The 18,518-nt window shown below is 34.7% G+C and overlaps 2 protein-coding genes across 9 annotated transcripts in view; one reads left to right on the top strand and one right to left on the bottom strand.

Annotated features, from left to right (window-relative positions):
* LOC132562096 (protein amalgam-like) overlaps positions 1–18,518 on the bottom strand; it is a 414,615-nt gene that overhangs the window by 341,520 nt on the left and 54,577 nt on the right. The gene's annotated exons all lie outside the window — the stretch shown is intronic.
* The window catches only part of LOC132562081 (opioid-binding protein/cell adhesion molecule-like), a 32,489-nt gene continuing 16,690 nt past the window's right edge, over positions 2,720–18,518 (top strand). The window contains exons 1-3 of the mRNA XM_060226810.1: positions 2,720–2,884; positions 15,257–15,461; positions 16,250–16,402. Of these exons, the coding sequence (XP_060082793.1) occupies positions 2,720–2,884; positions 15,257–15,461; positions 16,250–16,402 (523 nt within the window). The remainder of the gene's footprint in view (positions 2,885–15,256; positions 15,462–16,249; positions 16,403–18,518) is intronic.

Here is an 18,518-nt window from a genome sequence, read left to right as displayed (position 1 = left end):
ACTTTATTTATTCAAATATTATTGTCGTGTTCGTTTTTTGTTATATGCGTGTATCCCCCAACCTATAGTGTTTATATGTCGCAGTCGATTCGATATTCAAAAGCCTGTACCTATTGTCACGATTTTCTTGCAAGATGTCGACAACTGACAGACAAACTCGTAACAAAGGGGTTTTAAAAGATGAAGGTTGATGAAATAATGGGGATGTTTTGCTTGTGGTTTACTTGTTGTATACCTTGTTCTCATCTGAGAACGTAACATTGCTTACTTGGAATGACCAAGTTTTACATGGTGAGTATCGTCGATAAAGCAGATAATGCTTAACCTTCAGGAACACATGGTCTTCTTTTTTCAGGAGGAATTCTTCATTTTTTTCCTCAATTTTCAAATTTCGTCCACACTTTATTGAATTTGGGTTTGAATTTGGATCATGATAATGTTCTCATGTTGATATTTTCTTCACATTAGTGTTTTTATGGCTCTGATTTGATTTTGCAAGAAGTAGTGTTCAACCCTGCTTAAGTATTAGTACAGTTCTTTGTACTTGTAACATTACAAGTTGATCGATGGCTTATACATTATAATGAGACGGTGGTAATCAATTGTTAGAGGCGCTAAGTTTAAGTGAAGATCAAATGTAACGTTAGAGAATTCCATTATCTCACTAATCACCTGTCACAAACACCCACAACCCCTTAACAGTTTGTTTACAATTTTTATCGAAAGGAAATTTCCATTTTTGACAAGTTTTCCCCCGAAGCAGATTCCTTCGCGCACTGTAAGGTGTTGAACAGCTGTTAAAGACAGAAAATTCTCCCATGGAACCATGTTAGCTATCTTTACAGAAATCAGATAAACAAAGTCGCTTTAACGAAAATTTGAATAAATTCAATAGAGGCCCATATAAAGAGGATAGGACATTAGAGAAAATACCAGTCTGTTGTTTCACACCACGATCAAACGAGGCGATTCTGGGGCCGCAAGCAGTTTTATATTTTGTTTTCGATTTCATTTTAGCTGGGCAAGCGACTTTACTTAATATCAGAACATTCTGTCTTGATATAAATTGGCTTCCTTTATCTATTTTCATTTTTGTAAGATTGGTTTTTCCTAAGGTACTGTTGCCAGAGCAAAATAATTAGAGCAGCTGCCATACAACCGGATCTTGATTTCTATATTTAAGATACTGCAAAATTATAAATTTTCGTTAGCACTATAAATCCGCGAAAATGTAAACCGATAATCGTGAACATGGATTATTGTAACATAAGATTTTGATTGGCAAGATAAATCCATGAAATCAAATGCCAACGAAAAGGTTTGTAAAACCCCAAAGTCCCGACCAGATACGAAACATGAAATAGTGATTCCTTATTTATGTTGTAATCTCGAACCAAAGATGTATTGCTGTTGTGGAGGAGATCAGGTTTACGTGAGATGAAATTAATCAATTGCTGATAAGATTTTAGTACTTGATAAAATGTTGTTGAAATTTAGAACCGATATTAATTTTGTTGTCGCCGCGACATTGAATTATACGATAATTCTCGAATACGTCTGAAAATTAGTATAGACACATTTAGGTACGCCTGTCTTGTGAGTTGATGTTATAAATTGTCTTCTACATTAGCACCTTCTGAGACAGACCTAGACTCTACATAATGTCGAATGACAATAACTGTCACCCGAATAACTTCTGTGTTTCTGGTAATGGCCTGCATACTGCGTTTCATTACAACTTGTTTTTAACCCCTGACGTTTTCATTTTCATCTACACTTCGTTTTCGACATCGTTGAGTTTGGTCGTTTCCTTTCCTCCCTATATCACGTAAACATTAATGCACCAAGAGAAAGCCCACTAACTGGTATTGGGAGGTACTGAGGGACTATCGTCAGCTGATAACATAGATAATTACTAAGGCGGTTCAACGTATTGGTTTATTTGCATGAAGGTGTTTCTTATCATCTTTAACCTTTGTTTCATTACTCCCTCAGACGATCTGTATGTCTCATGGTTAACCATATAATTCATTTCTTTTACTTCTAAGGTAAGAAAGCACCTTTTAAGAAAATGTCACCCCAATGGAGACTCAATTTAATGACTGGATAGCCTAGGCACATCCGATGGATTCGTTAGCGCCTGTAGCCATTACATTGCCATTCGGCGGTAGTCGTTTTATATTAGCTCTTTTTTGTAAAGAAAATGTTAGAAGTCTTGTGAAGAAGTATATAAAACTATTTAAGTCATAAAGCAAAAGTTACCCCTATGAAGCTGACAGACACACGTGGTGTGATGGAACAGCCCTATTATGTACATATGTAGAAGTTGCTGTTAGAGCACTCCGTTCCTCAAAGTGTTATACGAAGTTTCGATGCATATATATATATATATATATATATATATATACATTGTTCCCAGAACGCTGTACCGTTGTGACGGAATTTGTCGCTGATGGGGTGTAGAAGGCTTTCGCCACTGTTTTATACTAGCATTGTGCAATAAAGACTGTATCGTTGCAGGCAAGACAGGATATCTCTAACAGACTCCATCAACACGAAACACCTAATTTCAAAGATTCAATCTGCCAATACCAGTTAGTAGCTTTGGGGAGAGGCAGTGGAGGGCCATTCGCGTTATACCATTGACTGTTGTAGAGGTTCTTACAAGCAGCTGTACATCACCTGTATTGTTGTTGGAGTAGGACTACGAGTTTTAATCATGTTCGAATCATTTATTTCAGTAGTGTTGGCGGTTTTGGAGAATACCAGTAGTGATATCGTGGATAAACCTATCCTTGACACTCGTCCAGAAAATGTGACAGTTTTGGCGGGTGAGACGGCGACCTTACCTTGCCAGGTGGATAGCCTTGGTAAGAAGTATAAGGTAATTAAAACTTTTATACTCTTTTCTTTCTTTATTTTTTTTTCAATTCGTTGGTATTTATTTACCCTTCCTAAAACTATCTAGTAGCCATTTCCCAGCTCTAACGTTTCCAGATTATTTGTAGTGAAAGGTGCCATTCGCTTGTGTTTCAATTTTACAATCTTTATAGACGTTGGTTGCTTTTTTTCTAAATATTTATTAATACTTTACCTACATCATATCTATGTCAGGTAGGTGATTTATAACTTACACAGATTTAGCTCTCTACTAAGACCTAACATTTACACATATTCTTACAATCAGTACTACACATGCGAGCCTGATCCTGATTTATTTAACATACACGCAATGGAATTTTCAGTAAAACCTTAATAAATATATAACTAAACATTACGTTATTGAAATACTCGAAGACCTAATAGTCAATTAATATTTATAGTCTTATTAAATGGTTTTCGCATCAGCAGCGTTTACTTTAATGACTTAGATTTATGTTGTGTTTCAATATGACTGGTATACAAACACCATTGTCGTTATGCTCCATGTTTGTTTTCGCAAATGCAATATGTAAATGTGTACAGCGGAACGGCGTATTGGTCGGATGGATACTATTAGCAAATCGGTCGATCGTGAATGTTGTCTTATTTGAAAACAATTCTTGTCCGATATCAATGTCAACTTGTTCGAGTTCTTTTACATGCTTACTGGTTTCATCGTCATTGTCGCGATTTTGTTTCCGATAGCGTGACAACCAATTGACAAGTATCGTTTATCATCAAAACCTCCTGAAACTTTTGATCTTATTTTCCTGTATTTGTATTGACATCTATGTTAATATATCCATGTATGTATTTTGCCTTGGTCTCTACCATTTGAGTTTAAAGTAGGGATTTTTGTTAGTATTTACTAATTACACATATAGTTGATGCTATCTGTAAGATATTTCCATAGCTTCTGACCAGTGGCTACCATTTTCTTGATGATTTGTGAATAACATTCGGGTCATAATTCTTGTAAAGTTGTTCAGATTAACAAGCTGACGATACATCACAGTTAGGTTGGCAAGAAGGTTAAATTTATAAGGAGAGAATAGTGAATTACGATAACTTATATCATTCTAAAGTTTCCTGTCTCACAAATAATTATCTTGATACTTAAAATACGCCCGTATGTACAACTGAGTATTTGCAAAGAGTATATCCACGAATTCTGTTTGTATGAATTCGGTGTTCGTCAGCGGGAAATTGATATCATGCACAATGTATCTCAACAAGAGTTTGTATCTTCAAATTCCTTCCTGATTAAGACGAAATTTAGTAATAAGATGTAAAGCAAAATAGATAAACTTCTTTCGGGAAATATTATGACAAAAATCTGTTGAGGGTTTTAACTAAAGCAAAATGATCGGTTTGTTTGCATGATTTATGGCGATATGAATAGTCATGACCATTTTAAGGTGAGCCGTATGCCATCCAGATTAAATAGGGTAAGTGTCTTAATCAAGTAAAGAACCATGTCAGCACAGACCAGTTCGTTTGTCCGTTTCCCGAGAAACACAAACCGCAACGGATTAAAAGTGTCAAAAATCGCCCCTATGATCTTCACCTGTGTTCAATACGCTCCATTCACACGCATTTTGTACAAATTAATATCTTTTATAATGGATATACAATAATACCCTTCACGTTAGTAAAAATACCATTTAAAATCTTGAAACATCTCCCAAATCTAATAGCTAATAATGCATTACCAAACACCCAGCACTTCCCCTATTTTCATAAAAAAAATCTTTCATTTACTGTTCACCTTTAAAACCTCTCAAATATTGTTTTTACTAAAGTTCCGATTTCACTGTCGTTAGAAATACTTGACCGTGTATTCCCTGTTGTTGCAGTCTTCGGATCAATGTCAAAACCTTCAAAAGTTTTCCTATTTTGGATATTTCATTGCGAGGACTGGAACGTTACCTCAGGCCTAGTGATATTTTTCTTAAAGCTTACCTCGGTGAGCAAAAAGACGAGGGAAATAGTCAGTGCTGAGACAGACAAATTTCCTTTCCCGCTTATTGTGACGTCATATGCCCTGTTGTAGGATTCTGTAGTGTCAGCTTGAATTTTTTTTGATAGATTAGTGGATGAAAAATAATCATTATCAATATGAATGCGTGGGTGTGTTTAGTAAGATTAGATTAATTGTTTATCAACATGTATATTCTTATGTTTGTCGCTGATTACTTCAAATGGTAAACAACGTAGACAACACGCAACTGGCACTTTCAAACAGTGTCTAAATCGAATACAAATATTTAATACAAAATATTTTTCATCAATTGTGTTATTAGAAGATCATTAATGTATGTAAAGCGTTATCAAAAATGTTTAATTGTGGATACATTTTGCGATTTGCGTATCTGTTTGAATGGGAAATCTACAGGACTGAATAGAATGATCTTACTGGCTACAGTGTTGATTATGAAGAAATATATATGTGTGGACAAGTTAACCGTTAACCATTTACATACATATATCAATTATATCTAAATTTTGAAAACTATTGAATTACCTTGTTCTCAGTTTGGAATAAATAAACCGTATGGCTCAGATAAAAGCAAAGAGAAGGGGATGCACTCCTAAAATAGATAAGAATAACCAATTAGGTCTGGGCAGGTAATTACTAATAAGAGAGCCGAACCCTTGTTAAGATGTACAAACGTTATCCTGTGACGAGCAGGTCGATCTATGTTGTAATTTTAAACATTCTTCAGGAGAACCAATGCTTTAAACTTAAAGCAATTACTCTTGTTGGCCCGGATGAAAGCTTGCACGGAGTGCAATTGTGGGAGGAAAATGGAGAACCCGGGGAAAAGCTAAACGATCGGGCAGGTGATCCATTCCTTTTATATCTGCTCGGGGAATTGAACCCTGAACGTCTTAGTGAAAGGCGGATGTATTGCCACAGTGCAACCCGACTACCCATGAGTGAATCAAGACAGAAAACATGGCTATATTCTGATAAGTACATGTAGTTCTTTCTGTTCCTTGCTTTTTGCGTTTTTGATACCAAACCTTGACAATTCCCTTCTTTTTTGTTTAAATGTCTGGAAACATTTGAATTAGACTTCTCGTTGCATCTCTGGAAAAGAAATGGCCAATTTATTGCAGATTATATTCGACAAATGATTCCCCTTGGTGTTAGAAAGGCAGACTGCAAAAGATCAGTCGTAACCATATTAAATTATTCCACCATGTGCAGGTAGCAATGTTTGAAACTGCTTGGGAGGTTTGACATGTACTCCCGTTTACTATAAAGTAACGGTTGGTGTAAGTGTTCAAATAAATGGGGAGTTGGCCCTTCCATTAAGAGATAATTCAATCTACATTTAAATGTCAAGAAAACGAACATGTGGCATTTGTAAAGGTCACTCTAAAGAAAAGACGTTTTTGTTGAATGTTTCCATAGCTCAACGGAGTAACTACGTAGAGAGCGCTTTACCGGTGTTCACTGTGAGCAAATAAGGAGATAAAATAAAATAACATTTTCTTTAAAAAATTGATTTTAAATTCTGTGCAGAGTTTCCAACACGGGATATATCGTAATATCGCAAGCGGTGTTCGGGTTGTCACTTCCTATTGTATCCGATCTAGTGCCATTTTAGTATAGTTTAATTAACGAAATGGTAAATCAAAATCTACATTTAATAAATTGAAAACATTTATATGTTTATCAAAATCAGATAAAACGTAATTGTATTGTAAACACTGCGCATTGTCATATTTGATAAATAATCTAAATGATTAATTTCATCACCGGTTGTAATGATATTTGTTTTATTGAAATGCCGTCAGAAAGGTGGAGATGCTTGTAGATGCATATCATGCAAAACCTCGCCAAACAACATTATCACAGGTCATATTAACTTTACGTGCAATGGATAACATACAGGACAGTGAGGTCCAATTCCCTATCATATGTTGGAAAAGAGAAGAGGTCATTTGCTCAATCACATGGTTTTCATTAGGGTGTTGTGGTGTCCTATTACGATTCATGAACAATTTCCTGAAATATGTCTGGTCAATAGATGTATTTGTAAATTATGGCTTCTGGTTATATACATTTTCCGTACGTCAGACATGCGTTGGCATCGTTTGTAAAAAATCAGGTGATAGATTATTAGAAAATACCCTTGAAAATTGAATGAAACTTAATGACAATCACCAGCTAATGGTAATTATAACAAGGTATTATCAAGGGAGGTGTGGTAGAGTAATCAAGACTTATTTGATTCGGGTTGTCCACTGTATTATCAAATGCAGTTAAACAGGTGAACCATTCAGGCTTCAAATCCATAGACCTTATGATGAAATAACGTAATGACTATATACACCGACATTTCTCATGTAAATGACTCTGCCAGTAATATATATATTTTCGGTTGAAATACTTTCTCATTTACTTATATTTTTTTTCATTTAAAATACGTATTTGAGAAATCGATTGATTGTGTTTGTTGTAATGAACACGTTTATTTACGTATACTTCACTGTATCTATCAAAATATTGAAAGGTTAATCGAGTCAATGACCTTGCGACACAATCATTTTTATTGAACATACATTGCTGTTATAATAATTATAGACAATCGCAGAGAATAGTTGTAAATCTGTAAAACATTTCAACACGCGACATTGATAATTTCAGAATATACTGGAGGTACACTTTTATATTACATTACTAAGCTTGCTGTATAAGAGTGGGTGAGACGCCACACCAAGGCTGGAAGGTGTACCAGGCGCCACATAATTCCACCATCTGTTCTACATAGCTCTGTGATAGTCTGAAATCGGGATGCATTTCCTAGTCATATTTCATACCATATGCGGGCAGGGTAATCCTTTGATTAATTCGTTTAACCAAATTATGTCTTCAAAATGCCATTAGAGCCTGATATTGTAAATTTCATTTACTTATTCTGTTGCAATAACAAATTGGATCTTTCCTCATTGAAAAATACTCTATACGGGAAGGGATTTTGGTTTGATTTATTTATCTGTAAACCGTGCCGATTAATTCAATAATGTGAATAAACAATAAGATGAAGACAGTTTGAACAGAACAATTTTCAATATATTGCTTTCGATTAAATTTTACTTATTTACAAAACTACAAACAAAATACCAACGTGTCAACAGAGTTAAAATCAAAACATTATTTCAATACAAATTTGGCAAAATCTGTACAAAAGAAAGGTTTACACTGAGGCTCTGTACAAAAGAAAGATTTACACTGACAAAACAGAACAAGGAAAATTGACCAAGTGTTTCAAAAGGGTATGCATCTTCAACTTTATCGATAAAATCTTGGTCAATTAAAGTAATTTATGTCAGGTTCCCAAATAAGGAAATGGTCAACAACAAGAGAAAACGAATCAGTATATTAACGAGTAGCTCTTCAAACTTCATATCACACAAGGAAACAAAACATTTCTCAATGAGATTATTATGACGACCGAATGTTTTCCCCGTCGTTTCCATCAACATACATCTCTCTAAACCATGTGTGGTGAGTTTGTCTGTAAACTGACGACATTTTGCAAGAAAATCATGATATTGAAAACAAGACCTTGGATATCGAATGACATGTAAACACAATAGGGATGCAAAGACATTGTTCTCCAGAAAGGAAAAAAATTGCAATCGGGAAACAGAAATTATCACTCTTAAGATATAATCTGGTAAAAAGTTGTCCATGGTAGAAACATTGTAGTTGAAGATCGGGGGTAGCCGTTGTTGCAGAAGGTATAACCTATAATAAAGTACCACAAAATACGACAACATATCTGTAATGGTAATGTCATTTCAACGAAATTGACGACAAATGTGATTGTTTTTCTATACGTTATTCTAGATTTCTCTGAATATTCCTATAGTGTGCAATTTAACGTATATGAATATGAATTTATTTTGAAATTATTAAATATTGAAAATTATGAAATTAATTTAATAATTGGGTTAGTCTCAGCGATTGATATTCTAAGTTTAGTTTCGACCAATTCTGATGTTCCTTAGTCGCCTCCTATATTTTAAATCTCCATGCCCTGAATATCACTGACAATAACTAAACATGTTTGTATTCAACGCTGCTACTCACTGTTTCTTTGTTCAGTCCTTCGGTACTAATAAATAACTAAGTATCTTGATTTTTGCGGGCATATCTGATATTGTTGTTAGATACACATCAGTGAAAGTAAGAGTAATACCATTCACTCTCAAAAACAGCGACTCGAAGTTGATGAACTTACCCAAGAATTGTGTGTTTAAGAAAAAAGATGATTTTCATAATGTCAGATTTCTAGTAGTGAGCTAACGAAATTAATCTACATTTGAAGTATGATGCCTTCGAGCTTCGAGGTTCCATGAGACACGACAATGAATCAGGATGAATTCTGAGACGAACCAAAGCAGCCGAAGTCCTAAGCATTAGCACACAGGAACTTGAAATCCAGCCAAAATTCTTGAAGGCGTTTAAGTATACCTTAGTGGGCTTATCTGGCTTACTGGTACATGCTTCCATGTGTTATTAGATCTTGACAATAAAACCATCATATTCGTTGGTTTTTTGTGACCTTTATGACATGTGCCGCCCATATACTGACTCTAAGTGGTCTAGGCCTTGATTACATTGAACCAATCCGATTTGGTGAAACCTTCTTCCTTATGTTGGAACTTCTGTTGTTACTCCTAGCGATCGGTTCTAGCCAGATGACATACCCGTATAGAGGCAGGTCTGGCAGTGAAATTTAATCTACAATGTGATGGTTGATACCTACTGAGCAACGGCAAAGACGCAATTATCATCAGTTTTTTAGTTTTGCGATTGGATTGAGATGATTGGAATTCTGGAGTCTCATTCCCCGGTGTGGGAGTGTTTCTGTTTATGTATGTGGCTAGATCAGAACATAATCGTTACTGTACTTCGCTGCTATTTCGGAACAGGCATTGATATTACAAATATATCAATTGCTGCAAACCGCTTGCTTATGTGTTTCGTTGTTTTTATTACATTGCCTGTTGTTTGCAGATCTTCAGATATCTTACAGGTACAAGTTGTTAGAATGCTTATCTGTAGGCAAGGAGTGAAGTACCAGGGTAAAAAGATACACCTGCTTGACGACTTGTCGGTTATTTATATGCCCGATAAAAAAGACTTTTATTGCAGACAGTGCTATTCTATAGAGACTGATTTCCTAATGGAATTATGTTTAGTCTGTATAGCTAATAAGAATACCTTGATTAATTATGAATTTCCTTATACATGTCATACAAGGAAATTAATGAATATTTTACCTAACGTTTTCAGTGGTGAGAGTGGAAAAATGATAAAAATTATCTTGAATGCATTCTAATGTCTTTACTTTTAAGATTTACTTTCTTTAGTTAGTATCACTTCACTCAGTGGGCATGGTTAGTTAACTTTAAACCATCTCCAGAGGGGAATATATAGCGTACCCTACCACAGATAATAACTTTTCACAGTAGACAAGAGCTTGTACATTTTCAATGATGAGCTTTCTTCGGTGGATGTGTTGCTTTACAACACATTACGTTATATTAATTTGTGTTTTGGTTACTGACTTGAGTAGCAAGAGCACGTTATTACTATTTCTATCGTTATGCCTTCACACACTCATTATTGTTTTCGATCAAGTGTAACAATTACGAAGATGTCCTTGAACTTTACTGCTACGTTTATGTTCGATACGCTTCTTCATCAGCAGCAACGATTCCACTGGTTCTACATGCTTATTGACACTCGTACTTTCATAGATTACTTTTAAGAATGCACTGAATTACATCAGTGAGTTTGTACCTTTATAACACATAATTTGTGTTAAAACCTAATGAAACCTAATTGTACAGCGCATTTCCTATTGATTTATTGAGTGTCATCCCTCCTGACATTGAATTTAAGCGTGGAAAACATGGTTCCACCTGTATAGGTATCATCTTTCGGAATCCCTGGCCATCATAAGACACATATTCCTCTTTTTGTCACTGACCCTCGTTCTCATATGACACAATAGGACGAGATAACAATGAATTTCGCGCTATTGGCTAACCACAAAGATTTGTGTGTATACCTATATACCTGTATCTTACTGAAGTAACTCCTCGAGATGTGTCTCTGGTACAATTCTTCCCAGATATTTGGACTGTCATGACCAGTGTTTTAGTAGCACAAGCAATATGTCTTACTACTGTTGCATGACGGCAAGAATTCTGGCGCAATATTCAAATGATCTAGTGTTCAAAATTGTTAAAAATTTATGTGTTTTTAGACAGGCGCCAAATTTTAGCCATTACTTATTCTTAGTTAATGTCACTGATTTTATCTTCCATAAATTCTTCCAGGGTAACTGTGTAAATGCCGTTGATGTCATTTCAAGTTCAGTCTCGTCTGTTTACAACATCAGATTGTTAGTCAAATAGTGTGACCAGAAAGTGATATATATCTAGCGTGATGCAATATACAAAATACGTGTGTGCGAAAACGTTTAATGTTGCAGGTCTGATATGCAAATCACTACCTTTCCAAGAGGATTCGATTTTATCTATTTTGGGGTCATCTTGATAGTTATGGTATGGATAAGTTAGTACGCTATTAAATGGATTGATTCCAATCCCTAAACTACCACACGCACATTGATTTGTAAGGTGGATATGCGTTCCTGGTTTTTTTTCTGTAATGTTTTTACACATGCATTGAAGTATAAGAATACTTTCCACATGGAAAGAAAGGGCTTATATAACGCGAGCAAAAATTATCAGAAAAAAGGACTCTTTAGTCGACTATCAGAAAACATCAATGTAAGTACCAGGAATTCGATTAGACAAGTAAACAATGAAAACGGTGTATCACGATTTTTTCCGATATGGTTTATGAGGTAATGACATGGAATGAAATATTGTAAATAAGACAAACACGTGAAAATACATATCCCAATACAAATAGAGTCTTGGTTGCGTTCTGTCATGAAATTAATCAAACAGCATACAGCCATATCGTCATTTTAGGACTCTTTAGTGAAATCCATGATGTAACCTGGGGAAACCAGAAGCGATCGAATTATATGTCAACATGTAGATCCAGCCTATTCAAGTAACAAATCACCAATCACGTGATACACCGTTGGCACTATCAGCGTTTATTCGTTAAGGTTGACATTTTGTTTATGTCTTTATACAAGATGCTTGAAATGTCTTTTCTAATAGGGTCTCAATACACTACGTCGAAGCGCATTCATAAGTCAGGACCTGTCTCCGATTAGGATATGTTTTCGCATGGTTGCCTGTTCTTGCTGAAGCGTTTTCTTGTCTTTATTGTCCCTCAGGATAACCATCGTGTTTACCCTGATGATGTCTAGACTTTTAACTACAGACTAAAAGTCAGACAGTCTGTTTTTGTATATGGTTATACAAAAATCCTTTTGAACGAGATTGTGATTTAGAGTAACGATTTCCATAGTTATCTAACCAAATCTTCACTTTCAATTTCACGCAGAAATTCCCATGTATATCTTACATATCTCGTCACAATTATTTTACAATTTTATATATTGCACTCTCTAACGCGTTCGACTTGTAATACCAGCATATTTTTAAATGTTGTATATGCGGAGAGAACGTTATGATATTGGATATACACAATATAACTTTGAAGGTCAGTTTTGTTTTTGTGTCCCTGAAAGTATCTAATTGAAATCCATTTACTGGCTTTTACCGGAAACACGTTATTGCAGTGTTGAGTGGCGCAGAGAAGAAAGATTTATTGTAGATCGTATTATTTTCAAATCTTAATTGAGATTTAATTGGTCAGCGAGTGAGTTTGGCAAATTACGACTTAGTAGGGGATCGTTTCATACCAAACTCGTAATTTCTGTAAAGAAGCTTAAATTGGTATTGCACAGTATGCAACGGCGGGGGTGGTAGACATTTTCTGTGGTAGGCACCCAGTCCTTCAAGGACAACGACTGCCACTGTATACAATGTCACATGTTACGAGTCTTTACCTTAGCAATAGGTACGAGCAGATTTAAAGACATTATCGTTGTTTCGAAAGTTATATAAGCATATATACAACATTCATGATACTAGCGTAATCACATTGTTGATGGATGTGTTAGAAGTTAACTTCAGATTGAAATCATGTGATTTCAAAACATATATATGACGTTCTGACAATACGTTAAGTTATATTCTTATCTTTGTTTCAATTTGTTATTTTTATTCTATTTTTGGATCGTGATGTTGTTTTCATTAAAATATGGCTCGTGTTATTAGTCGACAAACATTAAGCTGGAAAATATATTAAAGGCATTTATAATAACAAGCTTTGTTTGATCTAACTCCAGCTTTTATGATTTAAGAATGTTTCTGGTATTCACATCTTATTAACAGATGATTTACAATGAAAATCGATACCCTTTCTCATTAATATCTCTGCCATACAGAAGATAATTAGTTTTTTTATTTTAAAATTCAAATTACGAATATTACATTCATTTAAAAAGTTGATATGAACGAAGTTTAGGCTAAACATTTTATCACATCATGAAAAAATTGAAGTCAATGTCTCGTAAATTGTTCCTCTACCGACCGCAATTCCATTTTTATTTTTGAAATAAGCAATCAATAAATGGACCAATAGATAAATTGCAGATACAAGCACACATTCAAGATCATTCAGGTTTCTCAGCTGTTCAATATTTATAGGCAAATCTGAAGACATTTAGAAATTTGTAATATGATGGCTAAGCTGATTAAATGTAAATGTTAATGATAAATACTCCATTTAAGTCATATATATATTTTAAAATATAAATATCAATATCATACATCTTTATTGCCGACAAGAAATCCGTGTTGTCAAGGGCATGTTTGAGAACGTTCTATTGCAAACTAACTTTTCGATAGCTGACGACAAGCCTTATTCCAAGTGCAATGCTCCTGCTGTACCGATGAATTATTGAAGTAGGTCAATCGGTACTACCGACTCTAATAACATTGTAATAAATAAATAATTTGGTTTAAACAATTTAATCGTATTTCACTACAGCACCAATTTCAAAACATTTCGCAATGCAAAATTAAATTCGCTCTTGAAGCTGACTGTTTTATTATTGATCACACTAAAAAACTTATGGAAAGTACATTTTTCGGACATGTTTCCACAGCTAAAGCTCTGAGTTTGTACATGTAAAACATGTCAATTTAGGTGCCAAACACGCCTAATGGAAAACGGTCAATAAAAAGGAAACTAGGGGAAACACATATTAATAAAATTACTGAAAAACCAAGTACATACTTAGTATTTTCAGCTCCATGTTGGTTATTCTCCAAAGACTGTACCAAAGTTTTTCGAAAACCGAAAAACATCAAAACGTTGATTAAGGTAACTTTTCATTCGCTTATTCAAAAATATATTTTACTATTTCTGCTGACGTCACATGAACTTCACTTAGCAGCCAAATCGGCGAAACTATGCTTCGACTATCTACTAAAATATTTGTTAAACACACGGATAAAGGTTCGTCATTACAACTGAATAATGTGTTAAGATACAAGGACAAGTTTGCAATCGAAATTGAGAAAAAAAAAAAAAATAAATAAAAAACTTTGAGAACGTTACATTACTCACTTTAACTGACCAAGATTTACATAGCATCTGTCGTCGATGAAGCAAAAGACGCTTACTCTTCAGGATTACCTAGTATTTTTTTGTTTTTTTTTTTTGCTTTTTCCTGAGTCTCCATGTCGATCTTTCTTTTGTTATCATTTTGTTTTATTGACTCTGAGTTTTGATTCTGATTATATTTACACGTTTGCGGTTGCGGTTCTTGTCAGAACAATCAAGCAACATAGACTAGACACTCAAGTACTTATACATACAAGCTTTATTTTCCCTTCTAGACCACCTATTTTTCTTCCATATTCCTATGGTATACTCTCATATCAGTTTAAATAGGTTACCAACGTGTGTTTCAATTTGAGAAATCATTGCTTTATGATCAGGCTGTTCAGTACACACACATTAACTGGCGTTATACCTGCTCTATTTGTTAGAACAACTTTGTCGCCTTCATTACATTAGAGGAAGTCGGCAGATGGGATTTTCTATACATGTACTCCGTTTGCACGAACAAAATTTTGCCATGGTACTTATGTAGAGTTGATTCAGTGGTCAAATGGTAGCACAGTGCATATTTTTTTACAGGTTTGTATATGCAATATATAAATTTTATTTTTTTGTATGTAAATGAGATATATTTTGTAGCATCTGAACTGAAACGAAATCAGTACGTTTTCTATTATCCAGGTGGTATGGATGAGTCCGAAGATGATATTGATATCAAATGGAGATCGCCGGTTAATGGACGACGACCGGATGTCAGTAGAGCGTCCATATGACCCTGATTGGAATCTCCATATCCGGAAGGTTCGATATGACGACAGGGGCATGTACCGGTGTACTCTCAACACAAATCCTGTTAGTGTCAAATCAGTACACCTCAGGGTCGACGGTATGTAACAGTATAGTTCAAATATCTTCATGTTCCTTTCCACAACAAAAGTGATGCCTCTAAAAATAAGAAAATTGTTAACTTTGAAATAAAAAAAAATAACAGTGAGTAAATGTAATGTTTAAAGATGCTTTTTAATTTCGTTCATTAAAATCGCTCAAGAAACTAACTAACCCTAAAATTTCACGTCCAAGTTTAATAGTTTTATTGACTCATGGACATATTGTTACTGGATTAATGAGATCCAGAAATTTCATGAAAATAGAGTATACAGGAAAATTAATGATTTCACAGGTTTAGGTCTGTTATTGGTTATATACATCGTGTTATGTATTTTGTAATAGCGTGACATATCTTTTGTGGATTGTTCAATACAACTTTAAGAAAGGTTTTAAGATAAATCACATAATATCGGACTTCGCCTCTAGGTATTCTTTTAACTCGTTGGCCCGTCAGTCCTTACTTAATCAGACACGCCTTTGTGATGTTGCATAACTTTGCAAACTGTCATTAATTATTTAGTATCAAAACGAACTAGATTCACCATGTGAAGTGTTTATTATAACGTAACCAAATCGTATTTCAATTCTTGATATATAAACGGTTATCATATTTCTTTTTCATGTATATTTTGTAGGAATTTAAACTAATTTAGGTTTAATTAAGGTGGCATATATAAAATGTGTATATCCAGGCAGAAGTCCTCTTTATAAAACTGTTTATTTATAAATATCTGTTGGTTTTAATGTCCTGTAATGTAGTTTGATTATTGGTCTTCCTCCTTGTAGTGGCACCAGACATTAACGAGGAATGGTCTAGTGGTAACCAGGTGGTGAACGAAGGAAGTACAGTGGAGTTACACTGTAATGCCTCTGGAGTTCCAACGCCAAACATACGATGGTACCGGAAGACCAAGTACACGTCTACTATGGAAAAAGAACGTAAGTGATCAGTAGTACGAAAATGGCATAAACAATAGACAGGGGAAAAGGGCATTGGCAAGATTGATATTTGAGGCGGCATTCGACATCTGCATCAGTATTGAAGGAAAGTTTGGAGGGCTAAATAACTTGTCAACATGAATCACATAAGGTTAAGTGTGTAGAATGATTCGGTCAGCACAGAACTGTTATGTTTGCGCCATTCGTACTAATCACAAACGCTTAATAAATTGAAAAAGGAAGAAAAAAATGAATTAGAGGTAAAAAAAAATGCACAAATATCAAGTTCCTTATATGTTTGTGTGAACCTGTTTCGCGACATAGGTAACTTCATATTCATAATCAGAGATACGCTTTATGACCATTTCACATATAATGTTTTTATGACAGATCATCCAAAATTTTGTTTCATTTCGATTATTTTGATTTATACTATTAGACAGACATCGTTGGACTGTGGTGAACCAATAACCGGTTCATAAAATAGTGTGGCATACGGGAAACATATTCCATCTTCAAAGTAAGAAAAAAAGAACAAAAAATATAGAGATACGAGCTGCAATTAGTCTTTTACATAACATGATAGGAAATGACACTATTTTTAATGGGAACGGATAGCACATGCGCACACTTTACAGACGTTTTCTACAAAATTAATGACGTCAGATGATTAATGTTCTTGGTATTCCTTGTCGTTGGAACCACAGGACAATTGCAAGATAGGGGCAATTACCAAAGCTGACATTTGTCCAAAATGCCGGAGCTGATATTGATCCAGGTATATATCATAGCTCCAGGCTTGTTAGTGCATGACAAATGGTGACTTCCATATCTCCAATATTTCATAGGAGTTAATAGGAGTATATCAATAATTTACGCGATATGTTTACTATATTTGAACTATACAAGTGCACTTAATACATTCCCATCATAATCCCCTGCCTAGGAACGTCGGTGACAAATGACAGATAGTTCCTGGCACTTAGGTAGTTGAAAAGGTCATAATATGTTTTAAAAGCATCGTAGAAGTTCACTAGCATGAACACTTGGCCCAAAGCTCATTTGCAAAATACTAAAAAATAAATATTAGAAAAGTGATAAATATAAAATAACATTTGGACATTTTGAATTACACTAATTATCAAGTATATCTCCATTTTAATCTGTGTGATGTTTCCTTTACATAAATTATGGACAAATGAACTTTCCTTTCCTTTATAGCAACATACATGTAACGTCCTCCAAAAACACACGAAGTGCCTATTACAGGTAGTACAGAAGCGGATTTCACTAACTCAAATTATAGATAGTAAATACAACAATAACTTGAGAAACGAGTGATGATAACAGTAAACGAGGACTGGGGATGGTAACAAACAAATCCATAGTCTAAAGGAACACCCACATTGAAACTACCTTGATGGCTTAATTTTTCCAAAATAAAGGTTTACAAATCATGCAATCGTGTAAGTGTACATGTATGTAACAGTAATTCTCACCAGCAGTGATTAATATAGCATTAGTTTAATTGTTTTGTTAAATGTTGCATCGATTGATAAAAACGTGACATTCATTTACTCTATAACAAAGTATTCAATGGAAGAGGAGAATTAATTTGAAATTATTACAACATTTGTCAATTATATCAGGTTATAATTGATTGAACAAAACAGAAATACAATAAAGTCATATTTCCAGTAAGATTCATACAGGGAAATTATTTTGAAACTGATTTGTGTGACAGACTACGAGTATTACTTGACATTGTGAGACTGCATATTTGCCGGCATGGTGACGCACCAAATGTTTGTATCGACCTGAAGACGATACCCGTGCCAGCGGCATGGGCACGATATCACAGCTACACCACTGATAACCAATATTCACCATTATCATTGGGAGTGCACTAACACCTCCTTATCTATCCCCTGGATGCCTTTCCCGACACCTAGCCTAATAGAAGGGTAACACATCAGTGGTGATAAATAACCGTAAATTTTACCGAATAGAGTGTGACAAAAATACCCTGAAAGCAGTTCTCGATACGCAGTCATAATGTTTTGACAAGAACACGTTTATCAGATAAATTACGTATTTTTTTCGAAGGAAGTGAAGT

Source organism: Ylistrum balloti, unplaced genomic scaffold (assembly GCF_031769215.1).
Source record: "Ylistrum balloti isolate Yb309-2 unplaced genomic scaffold, AGI_CSIRO_Ybal_v1 Utg371338, whole genome shotgun sequence".
Taxonomy (NCBI): domain Eukaryota; kingdom Metazoa; phylum Mollusca; class Bivalvia; order Pectinida; family Pectinidae; genus Ylistrum; species Ylistrum balloti.
The sequence above is the reverse complement of the archived record's forward strand: the minus strand, read 5'-3'. Positions and strand labels throughout refer to the sequence as shown.